Source organism: Lissotriton helveticus, chromosome 1_1 (genome assembly GCF_964261635.1).
Source record: "Lissotriton helveticus chromosome 1_1, aLisHel1.1, whole genome shotgun sequence".
NCBI lineage: Eukaryota > Metazoa > Chordata > Amphibia > Caudata > Salamandridae > Lissotriton > Lissotriton helveticus.
The window spans coordinates 775,849,490-775,875,858 of record NC_136057.1 but is presented as its reverse complement, the minus strand read 5'-3'; the positions used below and the strand labels follow the sequence as shown (position 1 = coordinate 775,875,858).

Below are 26,369 nucleotides of genomic sequence, written 5' to 3'. Positions count from 1 at the left end.
CCCTTCCTTTGAATTTCTTTAACATATCTTTTTCCAGTGATGCATATTGTTCATGCTAGCTTCAGATTGTTGGTCTCTCTGTATGGTATTCTTGCACCTAAGCATTAGTTTTCATGTACAGAATAGATGAATATATATTAACGTGCAGCATTTTCTTTTTAGGAGCCTTCATTTGATCTGGTTTGGAGTAGACCTGGGTGTAACTCATGAAGTTACAAAAAAAATCTGCGAGATTCCGCGTACAGCCGGAAACAAGCATGTTGCGGTGCGATTTAGCACTGGAAGCTCCTTCTGTGCTGAAAAACATGCTTGAATGGCACCACGCTACCAGCCAGAGGGCGCAACTTCTCAAGTTGATTTTGCTGCTGCTCGAGTAGATGTTCTTCTCTAATGGCAGCTTTCTCACATGGCAGATTTCTCACTGTAAACGGTTGTGACCAGCCGCATTAGAGAAATCTCGCCAGGTTCCCTCCTAGTGACTGAAAATCGTGCTAGGGGATGCCTAATCTGGCATGTGCTTGCCAACTTAATGGCGCATGAGAAAAAACTCTGCAGTGGTTGGTGAAATTTGGCTGGAACTCTGCATTGCAAGTGTATCGCAGAGTGGACAAAACTCCACCAATTCCCTTGGTGGAGCAAAATATATCGCCATCCCTAGTTTGGAATGGAACCTCTGCGGAACAACACTGATATTGATGAAAAATTAGTTTTGTCAGGAAAACTGTAGCTAAGCCACAGTTTGTGTCCTGCTCACCATTTGGTGGGTGCCACCATCTTCCTCCTCTGCCAGGATGAAGTACTTCAGAGGCAAATATAAAATGTTCTCAGTGGTTCCGGAAAACACTAAATACTCCTCTTGACATTCTAAGAACTGATCTTCCTTTTTCCGAAGAAATGCCCAGTAAGTAGAAGATCATTTATTTCAAATATCAAATTGCTTTCATCGGGATTCCTTATGCCACCACTTAAGCTCGCCGGGTCAGAGTCTCTCTTGCTTCTTTCTCATTCCACGTACTCCACGTTTTTGCAAAGGCAGCCGAGTTAGCTAGGCTCTTATTCTTAGTCACATAATGCCTTTTAAAATGTTATTCTGTAAATGACCAGCAAATACTGGTAGCCTCTTAGCTAACATCTCGAGACAAAACAATGGAGTGTTTAAGCATAAAATCCCGTAAAATAATCAAAGCATGTTGTGGCTCTTTTGGTCAGTAGCATTTATAGATTTACTTTTGTGCAGGATCAACCAGCACAGGTGTACTTTTTTGCTGAATTAGCCAGCTTTCACTAACCAAACTGTGATGGCCCACAAAGGCATTTTTATTAACTATTTCAGTTTTGCAATTTTTTTTAATGCGTATGGGTTTGCATTAAGTTGTTTAGAAGCTAATTATGTTTTTGAAAAACAAAATGTTATTTTTCCCCTTCTTCCCAGAGCATTTCATTCATGAATGTACCGTCTTGTTAACCTAACCCACACAATGTTCTGTTTATTCTAGTGCATTTGCGCAGTACAATCTCGACCAGTTCACTCCTGTAAAACTAGAAGGCTACGATGACCAGGTATGCACACACTTTAACATATGTATTGTACATTTTTCCAGGTAGAAAGTGGTGAAAAAGGGATTTTTCCCTTTTTTTTTAATCAACCATTTTTATACTGGTAGCAATTTTTAACCATGTTGTCTACACTGTGATCTTTTAAACTTTTTTCTAATTTTAATATGCATTGATTGTTACCAGGAATAAAATATAACAATAAAATGTATTCTAGAATGTGTAAGAGTCGCAGCCCTTCTAAATGGAACAAAATGATAACGTGGAAGTACCTTTCCATTAGCCTTTTTTATCAGCTAGCTAAGACTAAAACAAAAAGGAAGATGAGTGCAATGATTTTAAAAAAACACGTTTTCTTGTGCAGGGTATTCATTAGAGTTCCTGGGAAAACTTTTCGAGACCATCTTGCAGTTTTGCATTGCATATTAGCTTTTCGAACCTTGTAGGGTGATACTTTATTTTTCTGTTTTCTTTTGGACCATTAATGAATGGCTACTACTTCTAGCTCCTAATTATTGACATGAGTGAACTCTCTCGCAGTGTAGGGGTATTGATATCCTTTTCACAAAAGGGTCCTCATCACTGCTCAGATGTGCATATATTCGTACACAAGGGGGCGCTAGGTGGCGCCAGACCAAGATGGCCGAGCTATAGTGAGGCTCTCGCCCTGTCGAGCCTGAAAAGATCCTACACACCATCCTGACCGGTACAAATCGACCCCTACAGAGCGGGATCGCGCAGGCGAGACTGCGAGAATCATTCCGCAGTTTTCCTCGTCCGAATCCGTCTGCCACAGCTGCCGCTTTGCAGCGCGGAACCTCCGAGCGGACACTCGCGCTCCTCCGACCTGCACCTCCTGTGGGGAGCCGGACTGCGTGACACCGCGGTCTTGGGGCCTGCTGGAGAGGACCGGCCGACGGGACGCGGGAGCGGCTACTGGACTCCTACGGCGGGGGCTGCGGAGGTAAGGGGCCCCGGTTGCCCAGCATCCCCGGCGGATCCCCCCCCCGCCCCCGCTCACACCAGACAGCGATTGTGCGCGGCTCGGTGCTCAGCGCTCTGCCGGGACTCACAGCGAGGGTGGGAGCGCCTCTCCCGTCAGGCGCGGCCGGACAGGCTTGCAATTACCGCTCTCCCGCCGAACCGCTGTGCTTCACCCCCACACGGCCACACAAATCCAACCACCCCACAGCTACTATCTCTGGCCTGAGAGTACAGCTCCTGCAAAGCGACACTGTGGTGACGTGCGCTGCTACCGGCTCCCCGGGCACGGAGGCCCTTGCTCCATATCTCCCTCCCTGCACAGCCCGACTGACGGAGCGCGAGGAGATCCCTCTTCCCCTCGCTGCAGCGGCCATTTTGAGGAGGCTTCCATGCCAGGGACTGACCTTCCCGCACCTGCGCCTGCTGTGAGGGGACACCCATCCTTCGCTCCCCGCGGAGCTTGGAGGTTACTGCTGGACATTCTCGCAGAGGCCCCACAGCTACTTACTCCCTTAATTGCATAGATCAGCTGTGATAAAGAGCGGGCACATCTCCTCTTCCCACCGAGGCGGCCATACTGTGGGACTCAGAGCTGCGAACAAGAACAGGACTACTCAGCGATCCTCCTGACCAGGCCCCCCCTCCCCCCCATCTTGTGGCCTAGGTTTTGACGTTAACCTGGCTTAACGCGGACGCTCAACATTGCGACACTACGAATGCCGAGGCGTGCCATGGGCCGGAGTGACGCCAGACAGTCCAAAATCCCGTTCGAAGCCAAAAAAACGAACAAGACGATGCCTGGGCCGGAGGACAGCCCCGCTGCCTCCACTCCGCCTGAAGAAGACTGGAAATCTCTGTTACTGGGCATGAAACAAAGCCTCTCCAGCATAGACGCCAAGATTGACAATATGAACCTGCGCATGGATGGCATCGTGGCGAAGATTGACCAACACAGCGCCCGTCTCACTGACGCAGAGGAACGAATATCTGGCCTAGAAGATGGAGCCGCCACTGTGAACCGCCGGACCTCCCAAATAGACCGACTCCTCAAAGTTATTGCGGATAAGAACGAGGACTTAGAAGCCAGATCTCGGCGAAATAACGTCCGCATTCTTGGCCTGGCGGAAACTACAAACTCAGGAAAAATGGAGCCCTTTGTAGAATCCCTGGTCGTGGAACTGTTTGGGAAAGAATCCTTCTCCCCACACCTCATTGTTGAACGTGCTCATAGATCTCTGGCTGCTCGCCCTTCCACAGGAGCTCCTCCAAGGCCCATAGTTGCACGCTTTTTAAATTACAGAGACCGTGACGCTGTGCTCAGACGCGCCCGTGAACTTGGCACGGTCACCTATGGAAATGCCACCTTATCCTTTTTCCCAGATTTCACCCCTGCTGTACAGGAGGCACGCCGCAAATTCACTGCTGTGAAAAAGAAACTGCAAACTTTGGAACTCTCCTATACTATGCTTTACCCTGCGAAACTAAAACTCTCCTACCAAGGCAAACCACATATCTTCACCAACCCACAGCAGGTGGAAGATTTCCTGAAGCAGCACAAACAAGATCGTACTAAAAACAACGCAGCGGAACGGCTCTCCAGGTCCAGCTCGCCAATGGCACAACAAGACTGACTTCGAATGTGTCATGGATGCGTGACGACAACCCACGTGAGTGCACTGCGATGCTCCAAGAACTACATCCCTAGAGATATTTTCCTGATATTTCACTCTACCGGTAAGAATTCTGACCTAGGCTCGACGCCCACCTCCATCCGAAGGAGGACGAACTGGTGATATACTGGCGTCCAATGGGTGTGACTTGTGAGGTGGGGGGCAGGTCTGGTGCCCCTAGTAATGCTACCCCCATTGGGCGATCCCCTCTATACCCTCTTCCCCTTTGAGGAAGAGATGACTTGGAACTGTTGGTTTATCGTACTTTGTTATTACGCACTGTTGGGGGGGGGAGGTGGGAGATTCTATACCCGGCGGGTTGGGGTGGCCGATGTGGGTGGGAGGGGGTTCTAACAACTCGAAATCCTAACCATTGTGATTGCGAACTGCATCTCTGCCCAGTGATCGAGCTGACTTTAACGTTCTATTCAGGCATGGCTACAGTGGCCTGTGTGGGGAGCTGTTGTTTTAAACCTGTTCAATACCTTTCTCTGCACTTGTTGGAATGGGAGACGTGACAGACGAGCGGCCTCTCCAGCAACTGCATTTGCTGTCGTGGTATGTTCGCGGACTTAATGACCCGCGGAAGAAGAGACCAATCTTAAGTTACCTATCTAGGCATGGAGTCTCAATTGCAATGCTACAAGAAACGCATTTGAGGCCAGGCAACTCTCCCCTATTTGCAGCTAGATGGGCGTCTAATAGGGTATTTTCCTCATACTCCAACTACGCTAGAGGTGTAACAATCTTAGTTAAGCGGGGGGTTCGCTTTATCCTTGAGGGGTCGGAAGTGGATGCGAATGGAAGATTCTGTATGATTTGGGGCAGGTTGTACTCACATAAAGTTCTTTTTGCTTGTTACTATGGACCCAACACGGACGACCCGTCCACACTTCTTACGTTCTGGGGCAAAATTCAATCGATGGGGATTGCACATGTGGTACTTGGCGGGGACTTCAATACAGCGTTACGCCCACTTCTAGACAGATCCCAGCCTCAGGCGCAGCACTACACACATACCCAACGCACCCTTTTGAGTATTATCGAAGACCATTGCTTGACCGACACCTGGAGACTCATACACCCAACTCAATCTCAGGGCACCCACTATTCTGCGGTACACTCCACCTGGGCGCGTCCAGACTACGTATTTTGCTCCAAGGGACTTTCCTCCTGGGTGGTCGCGGCGTCCCACCTAGCTCGCACCTTCTCAGACCACTCCCTGGTGCTGGTAACACTTAGTGTCCCGCACGACGTTTCACCCTACTTAAGCTGGAGACTAAATCCGGCTCACCTGACCGATTCTGCCTTCAAGGCCGAGCTTGAATAAGACATAACAGACTTCTTCGACCGCAACATGACCTCAGTTTCCAGCTTGACGACTGTATGGGAGGCCTTTAAAGTCACCGTTAGAGGGTGGTGCATCGCTAAGGGTGGTGGTGTTCTCAGATCCCTTAGGGACGAGTTGCGCAAACTGGAACGGGAACTGGGACAGCTAGAAAAAGACATAGCCAGAGCCGATCCCAAACATGCGGCTCAGGCTAAGTTGCATGAAAAACTGAATGAGTACTCAGACCTCTCCGAGAAAGAATGTAAATTCCTGGGGAAACCACATTCAGCCCGTAGCTATGGGGAGGGAGATATGCCTGGCAAGGCGCTTGCTTTCGCGGTGAACCCCCCTAGACATCATAACTACATAACCACATTGCTAGACGACCGTAACACGCCTCAGCACAACGCGCCGGAACAGCTGCGGATCCTTGTCGATCACTACTCCACACTGTACACTTCCCAACGGACTGCACCCATAAACCTCAATGCATACCTAGAAGACACGGCGCTTGCGTGGCTGGGTCCATCCCAACAGAAATTCCTACACCACACGCTAGAACTGGACGAAATCACAGATGCCATAATGTCCATGAAGTCGTGTAAATCGCCAGGTTCAGACGGTCTTCCCATTGACTTTTACAAGGCCTACATGCACATCCTTGCCCCGATCCTCCTACGCGTATATTACGCAGCTCTTGAGGAGGGCTCCTTGCCCACCACTATGCGAGAAGCTCTCATAGCCTCACTGCTAAAGCCGGGCAAACCGCCGGAGTCATGCGACTCGTACAGACCCCTATCCCTACTAAATTCTGACATAAAAATCCTTGCGAAGGTGCTTGCAACCCGACTTAATTTGCTGATGGAACGGCTGGTCTTACCTGACCAAGCTGGCTTTGTCCCTAACCGTGCTACATCCCACAACTTGCGCACGCTCCAAGCAGTAATTCAGGACATCACTCCCAAGTGTGAGGCGGCTGCCGTGTTTCTGGACGCCACCAAGGCGTTCGATTCGCTAGAGTGGGATTACCTTCTGGCACTACTCGAACGGATGGGATTTCCTTTTAGCTTTTTGGACTGGATTCGGTTGCTATATCATAAACCAATAGCCTCGGTGCTCCTAAACGGCTCCCGCTCACCCCACTTTGAGATCCAACGAGGTATGAGGCAAGGTTGCCCGCTATCCCCGGTACTCTTTGCCATCGCAATTGAACCCTTGGCGGCTAAACTACGTCAGCACCATAACCACCGATCCCTCATATATCCAGAGAGACAACTGCTTGTTGCACTATATGCCGATGACATGACCCTTTATGTTCATAACCCCAAAGAAAATCTTAACCCCCCTACTACGCGAGGTCACTAAATTTGGTGGCTTCGCAGGTATCCAAATAAACTGGTCAAAAGCAGCTCTGTTTACGCTGACCGACATTACCACGCCTTTCCCCCTAGACTACCCTCTCGTGTGGGAAGCGGAGGAAATCAAATATTTAGGCATCAATGTAACCAGATGCCGTGATACTCTTATCAGAGCCAATTATGGCACAGTCCTAGATAAAATAACGGACAGAGTCACCAAATGGATACACCTCCCACTATCAATGGCGGGACGTATCTCCCTGATTAAAATGGTAGTATTACCTAAACTACTGTACCTATTCACCAACATCCCATACAATCCAGGCCCCCACTTTTTCCGTGCACTCACTTCGCAAATGTCACGGCTGATATGGGGTGGTAAACAGCCCAGAATCTGCATGAGCACATTGATGCTTCCATACCACAAAGGGGGACTGGAAGTCCCTAATTTTAGGAGATACTACGACTGTGCGCAGGCTCACTTTGCTGTGTACTGGCTGCACCCCCCTCCCCCACCCCCCCTTTATGGCTCATCTGGCGGTAGAAGATGGCTACATGAGACCTATGCAACCTGCGGGGTACATGTACACTGACTCCAAGATTGTAGACCGAGATCCCAGCACGGTGGACTGTACAGTTCTGGCCTGGAGACGTCTCGCGGATGCCATGAATACACCGTTCCTATACTCGCCGCTGATGACCCTTGCTCATGACCCTCTACTCCGTGTTACCTGCGAGGAAATAGGCCGTAAACTGCTTACTAAGCTGGCACTACACACGTGGGGTGATCTGTACTTACAGGGCACCTTCCGAACATCGGCACAATTTTTTGGCGAGTACTCCCCAACTGTCAGGGATACCATCCTCTATGTGCGTTTGAGGCAGAATGTAAAAGCTGTCACCCCCGCCTTTCCAGATGAACCAGAGACGGTGCAACCCCTTCACTCCCTGCTCCAACCTGAGGCACCGACACATGTAGTCTCGCTGCTCTATAAACACATACAGGCAGCTTCGGCCACACCGGCCCTCAGGGCACGGCATGATTGGGACCGAGACTTAGACACCCAACTGACGGACGAACAATGGGAGGAAAGTTGTGCACATACATCTGCAGTGACAGGGAACGCACGACTTCGACTCCTACACTACAAATTCCTTCACAGACTCTACTATACACCTGCCAAACTCTACCGCTTCCGACTCCGAGAGGATGATAGATGCGCAAGATGCAAAGGGGAGGGCGCGGATTTTTTCCACCTTGCGTGGACATGCCCCAAGGTAGCAGCTTACTGGGAGGAGGTGTTTGCGGCTCTGTCTGACATGGTTGGGGTGGATACGTCGCCTTGCCCGAAAATTGCACTGCTGGGACAAACATCCCCAGCGCCACACGCGCGCCGCAAATTTTTTGCTTTGGGGATCCTACTTGCGAAGCGACAGGTGGCGTGCCGTTGGGGTCGTGGTAGAGCACCCAAGTTTAAGGACTGGATCATGACAATGTCCACTTGGCAGGACCAACTGCAGAATTATGCAGAGCTCGTTCAACAGCGCTCACGGCCAAAAGACATATGGGGTCCACTAACGACATACCTTCTGCGTCTCCAAACCGCAGCACAGCCGGACACTCCCTAATACCCGCAGTCTGTAATATGCGCATTTAGCCTTGTGCCGTGCTTGCGACATGACCCACAAGCTGCGTCCCTAGCCTGGTGATCCACTTGCACTACAATCTATAAAGATCAACATACCCGTGGGACATAAGTGACGCGCATCCCCTCTCACAGCCTAGCGAAGTCTGCATGCAATGTTACAAAGTCACCCCGATTGGATAGCTGTCACATTTAGCCCCTTCCGATCTCTGACAGGTACGAGCCTCTACATGGACCACGGCCCCCACCCCGGCCTCATACTGCTTGACTCACTATGCCTCCCCGCAGCTGACTCCCCCCCCCCCCCCCCCACGTTCCACACACAGCTCCACGGGATGTAGCGTGTTCACGTGACATTTCATGAACCGGGCCATTGGGCGCAGAATACTCGCTTTTGAAACTGGGCGCCTCCCTTTCCTCTGCAAGACACGGGAGGAAGAGATCGAAGTTAGCAGACAGGACACACTGGGTACACTAGCTAACAGGATACTAGGATCGAGTTGTAATTGGTTGTTGTTTGTATTGGGGGGCGGGAGGGGGGATAGATAACGGAAAACCCGAAACCTAATGCATTCTTACTATGTACACTTTGAAACCATTGTCGCTATTGAATGCTGATATGCACGGTCCCTTACAGTCCTCTACGCGGCCGGCCCGGAAGGGTTGTAGGCGGCTTGCTGTGTTTGATATGATCCTAATATTGTACACTCTGCATTGCCGTCTTTATGAATGCTGCCGGCCTGCATGTGACAGGATGTAGGGGATATCAGCTGTGTACTTCCTTTTTTGTCTTAATAAAAGTTTTAACAAAAAAAATATATATATATATATATATATATATATATATATATATATATATATATATATATATTTGTACACAAGTGAGACTGCATCTTGCATTTAATGCAAGGGTCATTAGAGCTTTACCAAGCTTAATTGATTATGTACATTTTACAAAAATATTTGTAGAGATAATATACTTTGTTACATATAGTCATCAACTAATTGGGCAATTACATTTCTTATCGACATTCTGCCACAACAAAAACCATCATAGATACTGCAATACGTTTCCTCACAAAGTTTTCAACTACAGACCAGGTGTTTTAACCAGACTTCCAAACCTTCAGTAGAGCTCATAAATATTATCAAATTGTTTAGTTCACATGTTTTTTAACATTTTCATAAAATATTAGTCATAAATTCCCATATGTACAATGCTTCTTGACTAAGACTTTTTATTCAGCCAACGCGTGTTTTGCAGCGTTCCTATGCCTCTTTTTCAGGGCTGAACATACAAGAACACAAATGGACCATTTTCAATCAATCCGAACTTTACAACAGCACATACGAATATTTCATCTCAAACACTTCTATTGTTGGTCCATAAGTAAATATACATTTATTTTGAGTTACCCACTTCGGTCTTAATATTGGAAATGTTGATTCCAACATCCACATGCTATGTCGTGATTTCTAAGATCTAATAATCATCCTAGTTATCATTTATTATTCAGGTCTGCGCTTTGAATTTTTTTATCTTAATGTAAAGACAATAGGTGTTTAAGTGAATTCATTTATACTGAAATGGATCCAACGGTACACAACTAAATCTGCCAATAAGAATACATGAAGTAACTGATGATTAAGGTAATTGTGTTCTCCTCTTCTTATATGGTTTGCTGACATATATAAATGCTGTTACAAGAGAAAGAAACCACTGCCACATAACAACTATAGTAAGCCTAATGTTGTTCCATTTGTATATAAATTCCGCTAACAATATTCCTACCCGCCTTGCTTTGTCGATAAATATCCTGATTCCATAGTGGTATTGGTGTTTCTCAATTTCAGATAAGTATAAACACCAATATATATATATATATATATAGCCTGAGGGATAGAAAAATAGGATGAAAAAATAAAAAGAAGAAAGCACAATAGGATAACTGAGGCTTCCCTGTGCTCTGCCATTAATTTCACCAGAATATCTCCAAATAACATCAAATTACGTTATCTTTAAGGTAGTAAGTGTCACATATAAGCGGATAGTGCCCTTGATTATGCCTATTTTGGCCATTCCAAGCTCCGAAAACACAAGATTGTCTCTGATGTAAACAACACCAATATTCTACTAAAACCACATAATTACTCACCCCTTGTTATGGTCTTAAATTGAGTAGTACTCACATTACCAGTTTCAATGTCTTTCGTCTTCTAACTGTAAGATCCATCGCTACGCTTCTATTTCTAAAAACAAATAAACCCAACAAATTTCAGCCAGTTACCATTTCCAGTGCACATATGCACAAACACCTTACTTTCTCTAACCATTTTTCTGTTACGTGACTCCCACGCTAAATCTACACCATGATCTTGAGATCACACACAGTATACATCCTCAATTCGTAGTTAGATAAATAATATAACATCACATATTTCAAAACGTAGCCACATTTTATAAGCACAGGTAACTGCCAAGGTCAGATACATTGTAACATTGTAGGCTCTTGTTTCCGTGTCCTACTAAAAACAGCCCATCTGTTCTGGCCCTGACCACTCCAAAATCAAAGTTTGAATCCTCAGCTGGCAGCACGATACAAATTAAGATACCGCATATACATCCCCATGTTTATGACCGAAAAGAAGAGCAAGAAACTCATTCTCTACTGATGGCACATCGCATATCCCTAAGCGTTGCGGCACATTTTAAACGTGCATTTCCGCATCCCACTATTAACAGTCACAATATAGTGGCTCCCACAATCAAAGTCTGTATCCTCAAATAGCAGCATAATACTTACAACAACCCCATGTCTGCATTTAATGATTTAGAACTGAAAAAGCAGAGAGAAGGACTCCTTGTCCACTAATGGACTATCGTGTATCACAAAGCATCGCTGTGCTCTATAAACAAAAACTACCCCAGCCAGATACTTTTAATCGGATACATTTCTACCACTACTTCCTAACTCCCAGAGTTCACAAACCTATTCCAACCCATTTCTGCATCCCATTACATGTTACCAATGTGTATTAGGCCCCACTCATCCAATAGTTTAATTACTCCAAGTCCAAATCCCCACTACCAATCCAAGATTAATTGCTGTGTGTTGGTGGTTCAACAGCTCACAACTATCCACAAAATCCAGGATGGAGCACCTCCGTTCACATTTAACTTAAAGCGGCACACAGATAACAGTCCTACTGACATCCATCATTTCTTAACTATACATTATGCTGTAACGTATGTTAATATCTTTTTAGGAATTAAAAATTGTAAATCAGTTTTCCAGCTTATTACCAAAAACCCATAATTTAAAGGACCAATCATATTAATTTTCTCCAAATTCATGATGCCTATATTGTAAAGGTTTTTATCCCCTGTGGGAGTCCGAACCTCTTCTGTCCTATTACTTGAAGTTCATCTCTTACACGGTCTGGCTGATAACGTTCCATCCATTGATATTGCCACACCATTTCTCCCTCGCATTATAAAATTCATAGTCCTATAACTTTCAAAAGGAGGGAAGTCACTCCTACTTCCAAACTATTTATATTTATTAGAAGATAAAATAAAGAGAAGAAACAAAAAATGGAGTCCGTAATTTGGCACCTAAGGAGCAATGAGTGGATCTCAAATCTTAAGAATGAATTAGCAACTGATATTTAAAAACCAGAAAATGTAATTGAACGTTGTGAATAGATCGCATAATGGTATCAATGACGTGTTTGGGATCTGGAACATGAAGATTTTGATTCCCGGTGAAGATATTTGTTCATTTTTTTGTTGTTGTCTTTTGTTTCTTCTCTTTGTCTTATCTTGTAATAAATATAAATAGTTTGAAAGTATGAGTGACTTGCCTACTTTTGGGAACTATAGACTATGGATTATACAATACGAGGGAGAAATGGTGTGACCTAATCAATGTCAATGGATAGGACGTAAGCAGTAAAACAGTATAATGGTGTTAGCGATTAGCTTAAAGTTCATAAGATAAGTGTACCTGATTAAAAGACTTCTGACTGGGGCTGTTTTTTTGTTTTTTGTGCAAAGAGCGCAGCAACGCTTTTTGATACATGATGGTCGATTAGTGGACGTTGAGTCCTTCTCGCTGCCTTTTCAGTCATAAATCATGTAAATGTAGATGTGGGGTAGTTAGCAGTATCGTGCTGCTATCTGAGGGATCACGCTTTGATTTTTGTGGAAAACAATATTATGGGATTCCCTGGGTCATTTTGTAGACAAGCTTCCTAAAGATCAGCAAGGTTTTCGAGAAATCTTACAGGAAGGGGGCCTTGTCGCTAACCAAGTGATTAGCGCCTCAGCGGATGGGGCTGATTTGGCTGCTCACGGATACGCTCATGGTATCTGTTCAAGACGGGCTGCATGGATACGATTAACAGGCCTTAAACCGGAAGTACAGCGAAAGAACACTAACTTCCCGTTTAATGGTTCTTCTCTCTTCGGTCCTCATGCAGATGAGGAGATGACAAAAATGAAAGCGGAATTGGACAAACGCCAATTGCAACAAAAAGGTCAATCGAACCAGTGGTCGTCGCAAGGTCAACAGCAGCAGCAAAGGTCTCATTTCCAACAAAGACGTCCAGGGAGGGAAAGAGGCAACAATAGACAACAGGCCTCTACCTCAAAACAGCCAGCGAACTAATGAGCAGTTACTTCCTCTAAACGTGTTGTAAACTCTGGTAGGAGGAAGTATCGTTGGTTTTCTGGAGGAGTGGTGCAATATAACAAATGACAAGTGGGTGCTAAATATTGTCGAAAATGGATATTTACTACGTTTCAAGACTCCTCCTCCTTCCATCCCTCCGAGGGAACTCGGTTCTTGTCATCCCATACTTCAATAGGAGGTACGCAGTCTTCTGGTAAAAGAAGCCATAGAACGTGTCCCAATTCATCAGAGATGCCAGGGCATATACTCTCATTACTTCCTGGTCGAGAAAAAGGGTCCTTCTGTGGAGTACAGGCCTATTCTGGATCTTCGGATATTAAACAGATACATACGAAAGGAAAAGTTCCGGATGCTGGCTCTACACCAGATCTTCCCCCATTTACATCTAGGAGACTGGATGTGCTCCATAGATTTGTAGGACGCTTATTTCCACATTCCAGTGTCCAGGAAACATCTAAAGTTTCTCCGTTTTCAAGTGGCTCGGCATCATTATCAGTTTCGAGTTCTGCCATTTGGCTTAAGTCAGCACCAAGAACGTTTTCAAAGTGCATGGCAGTGGTGGCGGCTTTTCTGCACAAACGAGGAATTTCCATTTACCCATACCTCGACGACTGGCTTCTTAACAGTTCCACTCCATCTCTGTTTCAGTCGCATCTGTCTTAGTCTTCACATTCTGAACAACCTGGGTCTACGAGTTAATTTCAAGAAATCTATTCTCAACCCCACTCAGAACATTCACTATCTGGGATCGTCACTGGACACCGTGGAAGGAAGCGTGTGTCCTTCGGAGGACAGGTTCATATCTATCAAGAAGAAGTCTCGGGAGCTTCTGCAGACTCTCCTCCCTACGGTCAGACAAGTGTCCTCTCTCCTGGGTTCCATGGCCTCTTGCATCTTCATTGTCCCCAATGCTCGATTGCACATGCGTCCTCTTCAGCAGGCTCTGGAGGACTAGTGGGCGCAGGCTTCAGGGAAGTGGGAGGATCGGATTGCACTTCCCCAGTGCGCGAAGGACTCTTATCAGGTGGTGGACAAAGATCGAAACTTCTGCAACTGGTTCCCTTTCACCAAGAGACTCCAACACAAACTATCGTGACAGACGCCTCTCTGCAAGGCTGGGGTGGCCATAGGGATCACCTCCAAGTGCAAGGTTGGTGGTCGGACACAGAGAAGGGTTACCATATCAACTTCCTGGAACTGAGAGCGGTCCAGCTAGATCTCAAATCCTTCTTCCCGTCTGAGATCCAACTCCCTCTTGGTTCAGACAGACAACACCACGACAATGTTTTACCTGAACAACCAGAGAGGAACCAGATCCAGAATTCTGTCCCAGGAGGCACAAGCAATTTGGAAGTGGTTACTGGCAAAACATCTGACCAAGGCAGTTCACGTCCCGGGTGCCCTAAATGTTCAGGCGGACTTACTCAGCAGAGAGTTTGTAGAGGCGCATGACTGGGTGGTCAACAACGATGTTGCTCGCTGCATTTTTCAACGCTGGGGTTTTCCAGACATAGACTTGTTCGCAGACGCAACAAACGCCAAATGCCCCGTCTACGCATCCAGGTTTCCCCAACCAGGTTCAAGCGGGAATGCGCTGCTGATAAGCTGGTCCCAGAACTTGCTCTATGCCTTTCTCCCACTGCCTCTCATTCCAGTGGTGATCACCAAATTCTACAAGACCAACTCCAGGATGATACTGATAGCTCCGGAGTGGCCGCGCCAGTGGTGGTACCCAGACCTTCTACAGCTTTCCGAAGCTCCACCCCAGAGGTTAACTTGCCGTCCGGACCTGCTGTCCAAGAGCCAAGGGAGGGTATTCCATCCCTGCCTTCGCTGCGGCTGACAGCATGGCTCCTGAAGTCTTGCAATATGGGCACTTAGACTTGCCAGATGACTGTATGGACATCCTCAAGGAAGCTAAAAGACCTTCCACTAGAGCTTCCTATGCTTTCAAATGGAAGCGTTTCTACATCTGCTGTTTGAATAATGGGCATGACCCAGTCTCATACTGCCATATTTGTTATATCTGGCTAAGTCAGGCTGCATTTTTCCTCCATCAAGGTACACTTAGCAGCCATCACAGCGTACAGAAAATCTCCTACACAGGGTTCTTTCTTTAAGATGCCAGTGGTGAAGGATTTTTTAGAAGGATTAAAAAAGGTGTATCCACCAGTTCGAGCGCCTTCTCCTCTGTGGGAGCTCAATGTGGTCTTGACAGAACTGATGGGAACACCTTTTGAACCAATACATAAGTCTTCTTTGCAGCACTTATCTTGGAAAGTGGCCTTCTTGGTCGCAATTACCTCTGTTAGTAGCGTAAGTGAATTGCAAGCTCTGTGCTGTAAGGAACCCTACACAGTATTTCATGCAAATAGGGTGTTTCTTAAAACTCATCCTAGTTTTCTGTCAAAGGTGGTATCGGAGTTCCACATCAATCAGGGATTCACGTTACCCACTTTCTTTCCCAATCCTTCTACGCCCCCTGAAAGGGCCTTACTTTAAGACCTTAAGAGGGTGTTGAAGTTCTATTTAGATAAAACTAAAGATATTAGAAAGACGGACAGATTATTTGTCAATTATGGTCCCATTAATACTGGTTTAGCAGCCTCTAAGCGGTCCATCTCAAGATGGATAGTTTCCTGTATTTCCTAGGCCTATCCGTTAGCTAATAAAGTTCTTCAAGGAAGGCCTAGAGCGCATTCAACCAGAGGAAAAGCCTCAACTACGGCTCTCCTCAGAAATGTTCCCATAGCAGAAATTTGCAAAGCAGCCACATGGCGATCTGTTAATACCTTTTCTCGCCATTACTGCTTAGATTCAGATACTCAGGCAGATGCTCAAGTAGGACAAGCATCTCTGAGGAATCTGTTTGGTTGATTATTGGTACCTATTACTTTAAGATTGGTTTTATTGCTAGTGCTACATTGCTAGTCCGCGAAGTGTGGGGTATGGGCTTGCTATTCTATTCACTGCTTTTGACTATTGAGGAGTATCCCTGGAAGAGAAGGATAAGTTACTTACCTATAATCCTGATTCTCTTCCAGGGGTATACTCATCAAAGTCATAAGTACTGGTTTTAAGTGGTATTTTATACGCCTTTACAAAAAGAACTGATCTAACTGTCACCTGTGGTGCATGCTGGGAGCATAGGGCTCTCTGAGGTTCTTAAAGGCAAAGTACCTAGATTCTTAGAAGTCTTAAAGGCGAGGTGCCAGTTTTCTTTTCTGTCTCAGGACAGTAATTCCTATGCAGCCTATGAGCTAAACTGCCTTCAAATACTTGTTTTTTTCCTTGTTCTGGAAAATAAAGAATTTCTTGTATGAAGCCATATGTGTATGTATATATGTGTGTGTGTGTGTGTGTGTGTGTATATATATATATATATATATATATATATATATATATATATATATATATATATATATATATATATATATATATATATATATATATATATATATATATATTCACTGAAAAAGCCATAGGTTTCAGGTCATATATAGTTAGGTATTAGCATTTAAAAAACCATTGAAATTCACTCAAAAAACTATAAGTTTTAGTGGTGTTATAGTTAGCTGGACATTTTACTCATACAAAACCATTGAAATTGCTCCTATATAGTTAGTTGGACTAACTATATTTCGCGCACCCGCAATCCACTGCTGATGATGTCACATATTGCATCATTCATGACATCGCAAAACGCCCTGAAGCATTGGAGGTGAACACGACCGTGCTTCAAACCATCCTGGCCTGGCCTGCCCTGCGTTGCCAATCCTACTTAAGGAAACAAATATGCATTAATTATGGACTTCAAACAACGAACTTACTAATGAATAAACAATACTCACCTCCAGGAACTACGATTCCCACAATGCCTTAATGGACAATATAATAAGCCAAACCCCTTTGGGTGCGTTAAATAAAGAAATCATGGGAACAAAAGAGGTGAGCCTTCGATGTTTGTCTTTCCTGCCTTAGATGAACGGGCGTGGTGTGCCTCGAAACGCGTCTGCATTCATGAAATAAATAATGGCAATGCGAGGCAAGCTGCAGTGAGGCATAGATGAACCGGATAGTTTGAAGCACGGTTGTGTTCACCTCCAATGCTTCAGGGCGTTTTGCGATGAGTATGTATATATGTATATGTATATATATGTATGTATCCTGCTCATTATTTTCGGCCTTAGCAAAAAATCACAGCACTCCAGAGGGGTAACTCCGGTCCACAGGTTTATTTCATACGAGGACCACACAAACTCGTTTCGGTGTTCTGCCTTCGTCCGTGTCATTGACACTCTCTTCTCGACATATTAATAAAGTTTCTTAACAACCAAAGACATAGACAAAGGACTCAACCCTCTAGCACAACATAGGCACCATCTTTGAATGTCCATTTTTTTCATTACATCGCCTACTTGTTTTTGTCTTACACCTCATACATAGGTTATTTTGAGTAATTAGAAGGTATATTGTGTCATAAATTTAAAGTTGTCACTTATAAAGCCGTGGATCGGCTAATGTCCTTTGCAACTATGCCTCGGTTGCTAGCAATCTTCTCAATCAGAACGGAGCAAAAAAGAGATTCAAACGATCCAAAAGATCAAAAAAGGATCGCAAAAATAGAATCATTAATAATACAACAGAACACCCAAGTTATGTTCACACACAATATCCTGTTCACGTTGTTTTAAGTAAACTTCATCAAACGGCACTAAAATAATCATCACTATGGAAAATCATTCCCTGATCCATCAATTCATCTTTCACATTTAAGATCAGATTCTCCATATTCATTAAATGTATTCCGCACCATAGTTGCAGCAAGGAGGTCAAATCAAATCAGCATACCCAAATATTGCCATGTTTCTGAATCATTTTCCTAGATGAACCGCCATCTCCTCCCCGCTGTTCAAGCCCCTTGGATGTTTGGTAGACAGGTCAATGATGTATCTTGACTCTAGTCTACGGAGCCTTCTCTGTCGGTCCCCACCTCTGACACATAATGGAACACAATCCAAACCAAATTATTGTAGCTTACTTCTGTCCTTGTTATGCAGATCTAAGCAATGGCGTGCCACCGGATAAGCTGAGTCCGCTTTCTCAATGGCTCTGAGATGTTCTAATATTCTCATTTTCAATTGGTTGATCGTGCTACCAATGTAGCGTAAGCCACACAGACAGATCAAACGATGTACTGCATATGGGGTGCTGCAGGTGATAAATGTCTTTATCTGCATTGTTCTCCCTCTGTCAGGTACATCATATGTAAGGACTCTCTTGCTGCCTGCACAAGCCTTGCAGCGGCCGCAGGGATGGAAGCCCTTCATCTCCCGTAAGGTATTAGTTCTCGGGGTCAGTTTCTCCAACTGGCTTGTTACCAGCATATCCTTCAGCGACCTAGCTCTGCTAAAGGTCACCAAAGGGCACGCAGGTAAATCATCCTTAAGGACACTATCCGTCCAGAGAATGTGCCAGTTTATTCTCAACATGGCTCTAAGATCCTTAGCCCCTGAAGAAAATGGAAAAATCATTCTAAATTTCCCTTTGTTATTTGCACCATTACTCACACCTGATTCTCTAGAAGGTTTTTTTACTTAAAAGTTCCTTTCTTGGAATTCTTCTCACCTTTCTCAAAGCGTCCTGTAATAGCTTTACACCATATCCTCTTACAGTGAAGAGTGCTATACATTCCTCGGCAGCCGCCTCAAAATCCTGGGCCCTCAAGCTATTCCTCCGGAGTCTCGATAATTCCCCGTAAGGAATGCTCTTTACTAACTGGGGTGGGTGACTACTGCTGGCAAAGAGTATTGAATTGCCAGCAGTCTCTTTCCTATGTAGAGCAGTGTGTATATGGCCCTCATCTATTAACACCTTCAGATCCAGATGCTCCGCTGCCACCGGACTAACTGAACCTGAGAAGTGCAGATTGTACTCGTTGTTGTTCAGTACCTCGATATACTTTTCGGCCATATTCACTGCCCCATGCCACACAATGAATAGGTCGTCTATGTACCTGTGCCAACACACAACTTCACCCCTATCCTGCCCTACCATCCAGCTGCTGGGCACCTGCTCCTCCCACCAGCCAACAAACAAGTTCGCGTAGCTGGGGGCAAAGCAGGTGCCCATCACCGTCCCAGACCTCTGTCTGTACAGTTGATCTTCAAACAGAAAGATGTTCTTTAAAAAAAAAAAAAAAATGTATTGGTTCAGTTCAAAGCCAGATTAAAAAAAAAAACATTAAATCATAGCAGGACATCATATATACGGACTTATGGTGCAAATATACACGAAAACAAGAAAAACCAAGAAAAAAAACAATACAGGGAACAATACCATCATATACAGTCAAACAAAGGTCATTTTAACGGGCCTAAATGGTCTATCATTGCATGCCAAATTTTACACCGCCTTTGCATTTTCCTAAGTGATTTAATACGATAAAGGTTATATTCTAAATAAAAAACATTATAGAACTTTGCCCGCCACATTTCATATATAGGTGCTTCTGGATTCAACCACATTGAGGAAATACATAAGCGAGCTACGGCCATAGCCATAAATAAAACATATCTATTTTCATGATAACCTAAAAAAAGATCGGTGTCATTAGATAGACCAAAGATAATCAACTCTCTGGAAATAACCACATCCCTTTGCTGCTGTCATCTCAACACATACAATGTATGGTGCTACCCGGGGGTAATATACGTGTATTAGCTTATGCTGATGACGTTGCCGTCATAACATCGGATCCAGAATCCGCATTACGCGAGATTGAAAACCTAACTCGCGAATTTGGTAATGTGTCGGGGTATAAGCTTAATATTCAGAAAACGCAGGTTATTTGCTCAACAGGACTCTGCCATAATGATTGTCGTGTTACCCCGGAGGCTAAATACCTTGGCATTAAAATTAGGCTATCGCTTCAAGAGTTGGTTATGGTGAACTGGAAAGATGTTATTCTTGAGGCAGAATTCTGTAAATTCCAGAATCATTTCATTATGTTTAGCAAAACGCATTTGTCGTTGGTCCAGAAAATGTCGAACCATGTCCATGTTCTATACATGTGTACAGGCTGGTGATGTCCAACACCATCAACAGGTAATCAGAATCCCATACCAAGTTCTGGATCTTATTCAGAAAATCCTTGGTGTCTTGTACATGGGACTGTAAGGAAACAACGAAAGGAAACAAAAAGTTGTCCACAAATCTGGAAATATATTCTGTGAGGCTGTTAATTGAAGAAACGATTGGACGGCCTGGAGGTCATATACTGTTCTTATGTAATTTGGGAAGATGATAAAACGTAGGGGTTATCGGATGGTTACTGTGTAAGAAAAGATGTTCATCTCTCCCCAGCATTGATTCATCATACCATTTACGAATCAGGACATCATAGTCCTTGATGCTTTGTTGATATACTTCGGTTCGAGGCATGTGTGCTGCTGAATTCATATCTGTGCATAGATCGCCGCCTAGTGTTGGGTCCGGATGATTGCACATTGTTGTCCTGGGAGAGTCTTCGAAGTATCACAAGATAGGTGGCTCCTCCCTTGGACTACAGTGCGCATGGGCATCCTCTCCATCCTCAGATTGTTTTATTCCGCCATTGGGTTTCGATGTACTTTCCAGCACTCCAAGTTCGGAATCAAAAAAAAGTTTTCCAAAAGGCCTTCGGATTAGTCGGTATTGTTTTCGATTGGTACCGATAAGCTTTCTTCACCATTTGCATGCACTCGGGCCGTTAGGCCTTCTCGACGCCACATGAACCGACGGTCGATGGAACGAAGTCCATTCAAATATTGCCCGCAGTGCAACTCCAAGTTCCCGCACACAGATAAACATCCCGTGTGCAACAAATGTTTATCACCAGATCATAATGAAGATAATTGCCTAGCTTGTGCCCAGTTCCGGTCCAAAAAGACGATCCAGAATCGGCGGGCTGCAAGGCAAGAAATGCAGAGGTTGGCACCGGAGCCCGAGAATATCTTCGACGATGAGGAAGAACTAGTTGACGCCGAAGACTCTGATCAAGAGGAAGATCAATACTCAGAGCACGACTCTGAATATTATATCGACGAGGAAGAACAAATCGTCGATGTCGAAGACGACTCCGATGACAACGGGGGGCGAACCGTGAGTACACCGCCCCATACAGACACTACACCAATATCAGAGACTCAGGTCGCGGCATCGCCAACAGGCCTTAGCCAAGATCTAAATACTGGTTCTATAGCCCTGCCATACCGCCCGGCTAAGAACATACAAAAAGAGCCTTCTGAGACACGTAATCCAAGGCCGGTTCAATCGAAACCGAAACTCATCGACACGACAGTCTTTGGACCGAACGTCGTCGAACCGAAGGTGATAAAGCCAAAGGGCGGCGAGCCGAAGGCCACCGTTCCATATAAACCTTCGAAGCCAAAGGCCGTCGAATCGACCTAATCGAGTTTGACTGTCGAAAAAGGAAGGAACCCCGTCGACGAAGGCAAAAGGGCTACGCCCAAGGCGGTAGTCGAACTGAAAGCGAAACCTAAGGTAGACCAAACGAAAGCTGTCGAGCCGAAGCCCATCGATCAGAAGGGCATCGAGCCAAAGCCGCAGGCTCCGAGGACACCTCTAGAGCCGAAAGAAGTTACCGAACCGACGAAACCGCTCGGTCCGAAAAAAGTGGTGAAACCTGTAAAAGACGTCGGACCAACAAAACCTGTCGTAAAGCCTCAAAAACCGATCCAGGCACCAAAAGCGGTCGAACCGATTAAAGGCATCGAACCGAAGAAGGTCAAACCTAAAACTACGGCGCCAAGGCAGAAGACTGTGGAAGAGGAGATCATCCATCCAGACCCCTCCACAGAAGATCAGTCCAAGCTATATATTGACCCAAATACAGGGAAAGTGACTGTTTATACAAAAAAGAAAAGGCCAGTGCCTGCTGAAGACTTTTCTAGAATTCCACTCAAAAAGAAGACTGTGCAACCTCTCCTATTCTTTTCCAACCTATCTCTCCATCTATGCCTACTACTCCATATGCCCCATACTCACCTGCACGCTCTGACTACAACCCAGATGAAGATCAGGACGCAGATGTGGGTTTTGGATATCCACAAAACCCATATGTTGACCCTAATTTACAGCCATGGGGGGGGAGGGGGGGGAGAAAGACACTGAGGGGGCTCTACCCATTACAGACCCTACTGTATACCCAGCTAACCATCACCCACAGAAGACACAGTGGCTTTTAACTCTTTAATAGATAGAGCAGCACGCTACCATAATGTAGACATGCATTCAGATGCTATAGAAGATTTTCTATTTGATACGCTGGCAACATCAGAAAGAAGTGTCAAAACACTCCCCATGTTAAAGGGCGTCCTAAAGCACGCAAATGACATATTCAAAGACACTGCTAGGGCACGTGTCATCAACCCTAGAATAGAGAAGTATAGGGCTGCACCAGTAGACCCTACTTACATCCGGGGACAACTGCCTTTAGACTCATTGGTGGTATCCAACGCACGAAAGCGTGCTAATTCACAAACTACTGGAGAGGCTCCTCCTCCTGACAAGGAGTCAAAGATTTTAGAAGCATCAGGCAAGAGAGTGGCAGCTCAAGCAGCAAACTCATGGAGAATAGCCAATACTCAGGCCTTGCTGGCCAGGTATGACAGGGCGCACTATGACAGTTTAGAAGGACTTCAACACTTACCTGAGCCTTTCAAAGAGCAGGCGGATGAACTTATACAGGAGGGAAAGCTCATCACCAATGCCTCCATTAAGTGTGCTCTAGACGCGGCAGATACAGCTGCCAGATCTATCAACACAAGCGTACTGCTTAGGAGGCACGCATGGCTTCGCATATCTGGATTTAAGAGTGAAGTACAGGCCACAATTCTTAACCAGCCTATAAATCCAGATTTTTTGTTTGGTCCAGCAGTTGACTCAATTCTAGACAAAATGAAAAAGGACACAGACTGCAAAGTCCATGGGAGCTCTTCAGTCCCAACAACACAGAGGCTCCTTTCGTCGCTCCAACTATAGAGGAGGAGCGCGAGGTAACACATCGCAGCAATCCTCCACATACAAAAGTAATACGCAATCCACATACAATAAAAACACAAACAGGGATGGATACAGAGGAAATAATAACAAGGGCAGAGGTCGTGGAGGCAATGCCAATAGATCCTCCACTAACACCAAACAGTGACTTCTTGGCACTACCCCCAGACCATATAACACCGGTTGGGGGAAGACTACAACAGTTCCTCCCAGTCTGGTTAAACATCACTACAGACAAGTGGGTCAGGCAAATTATCCAACATGGCTATTGCCTAGAACTCGCATCAACACCATCCAACATACCACCCGTACACCGTCCAATGTCAAAGGAATATATAACATTCCTGCAGCAAGAGGTCATCAGTATGCTGCAAAAGGGGGCCATAGAACCAGTCCCACTCAAACATCAAGGAACAGGAGTATACTCACTATACTTCCTCATTCCAAAAAAGGACGGTTCTCTCAGACCAATATTGGACCTCAGGCCCCTCAACCTGTACATTTTATCAGAGCATTTTCACATGCTCACTCTCCAACAAGTCTTACCACTGCTGCGCCAGGGTGACTTCCTAGCAACTCTAGACCTCAAAGACGCATACTTTCATATACCAATACACCCTTCTCACAGAAAGTATCTGAGGTTTACTATTCAAAGACAGCACTACCAGTTCAAAGTCCTACCATTCAGTGTAACAGCTCCACGGGTGTTCACCAAATTGCTAGCAACAGTGGCGGCACATCTCAGGAGACAACACATTCATGTGTACCCATATCTGGACGATTGGCTAATACACGCGCCATCGGCCCAGCAATGTGCCAGCCACATGTCAAAGACCATTCATCTCCTGCACAGTCTAGGCTTCTCGCTAAACTACCCAAAGTCACACATGCAGCCCTCCCAGGTCCAACAGTACCTGGGAGCAACAATAGATACACTAGCAGCAAAGGCATATCCAAACGCAGCACGGATCAACGGAATGCAAATGTTAATCCAAAGGTTCAAACCACAACACTCATTGCCAGCTCGAGTGTTTATGCAACTAATGGGCATGATGGCCTCGTGCATATTCATAGTCCCTCATGCCAGACTACACATGCGTCCACTACGAGTGCCTAGCACAGCAGTGGAACCAGGCTCAGGGACAATTAAAAGACCTAGTGTTGGTGACCAGTCGGGCATACAGCTCTCTGCATTGGTGGAATCCACAAAACCTTTGCAAAGGACGACTGTTCCTGGAGCCTATCCCACAAATCGTAATGACGGCGGACGCATCCCTGCTAGGATGGGGAGCCCATGTCCTGCATTACACAGTCCAGGGTCTATGGACAATACAACAAAAGAAGATGCACATCAATCTACTAGAGCTGATGGCGATCTTTCTAGTACTAAAGGCGTTCAAAAACACTTATGCAACAAGACTGTGTTGCTCCGGATGGACAACATGACAGCTATGTATTCCATTCAGAAACAGGGAGGAACACATTCCGCACAGCTATCGCATCTAGCTCAAAGTGTGTGGAAATGGGCCATTCAAAGGAACATGTTCCTCATGGCGGAACACCTCTCAGGCAAAGACCATCAAATAGCCGACCTGCTCAGCAGGCACAGTCAACAGATGCACGAATGGGAGATTCACCCCAATGTGCTCCAACCATTCTTCCGGAAGTGGGGACAACCAGAGATAGATCTATTTGCCACAAACGAAAACGCAAAATGACAGTACTTTGCCGCCAGGTTCCCACATCCGCAGTCGCAGGGCAATGCGATATGGATTAACTGGTCAGGCAGATTTGCGTACGCTTTTCCCAAGCTCCACTAATACCGCTAGTGGCACGCAAAATGCGCCAACATTCGCTGACGCTAATCCTAGTTGCTCCCACATGGGCAAGGCAACCATGGTACACAACGTTCCTAGAACTGTCAGTGGTGCCTCATCAAAGACTGCGACTCACACCCAGTCTTCTAACTCAGAGCCATGGAGAAATCCAACACCCAGATCCACAACAGATGAACCTGGCGATCTGGATCCTGAAATCCTAGAGTTTGGATACCTAAACTTGCCTCCAGACTGCATGAATATTATCAAAGAGGCAAGAAAACCCACTACAAGGGAATGTTATGCAGCAAAGTGAAAACGTTTCGTCATTTACTGCAGAAACAATGACATCAACCCATTAGATGCTTCTACACACAACATCATTTGCGATCTCTTGCACCTACAACGTTGCAATTTAGCCTACTCATCCATCAGGATACATTTAGCGGCGCTAGCAGCTTATCTCCAAAACAGGCAACACCTTTCACTGTTTAGAGTGCAGGCAATTAAAGCATTTATGGAAGGACTTGAACAAGTAATTCCTCCAACGCACCCACCTTCACCAGTCTGGAATCTAAACATCGTTTTAACCAGACTTATGGGACCACCTTTTGAGCCACTACACATGCGAAATAGTTTCTTACTTGGAAGGTGGCTTTCCTTATTGCCATTACTTCGCTTAGAAGAGTTAGTGAGCTGCAAGCCCTAACTATTCAAGAACCATACATTCAAGTACATGCAAATAGAGTAGTTCTCAAAACAAACCCTAAATTCATGCCAAAGGTGGTATCCCATTTTCATATAAATCAGACAATAGAACTGCCAGTGTTCTTTCAAAATCCACAAACAGTAGCAGAAAGGGCCTTGCATACGCTAGATGTCAAGAGAGCTCTGCTATACTATATAGATAGAACTAAGGCATTTCGAAAAACAAAACAGTTGTTTGTTGCTTTCTCACCGCAACACAAAGGTAACCCTATTTCAAAATCGGGTATAGCCAGATGGATCGTTAAGTGCATTCAAATATGTTATTTAAAAGCAAAACGCACATTAACAGTTCCCCCTAGGGCGCATTCTACACGCAAACTAGGGGCATCCATGGCTTTCCTGGGAAATATTCCTTTACACAAAATTTGTAGAGCAGCCACATGGTCAACCATACATACATTTACCAAACTTTATTGTGTAGATGTACATTCCAAACAGCAAGCTGCTGTAGGACAGGCTGTTCTCAAGACTCTTTTTCAGACTGCT

The 26,369-nt window shown here is 45.4% G+C and overlaps 1 protein-coding gene across 1 annotated transcript in view; it reads left to right on the top strand.

Annotated features, from left to right (window-relative positions):
• CAPZA2 (capping actin protein of muscle Z-line subunit alpha 2) overlaps nucleotides 1-26,369 on the top strand; it is a 329,387-nt gene that overhangs the window by 160,621 nt on the left and 142,397 nt on the right. The window contains exon 4 of the mRNA XM_078674353.1: nucleotides 1,497-1,560. Within this exon, the coding sequence (XP_078530479.1) occupies nucleotides 1,497-1,560 (64 nt within the window). The remainder of the gene's footprint in view (nucleotides 1-1,496; nucleotides 1,561-26,369) is intronic.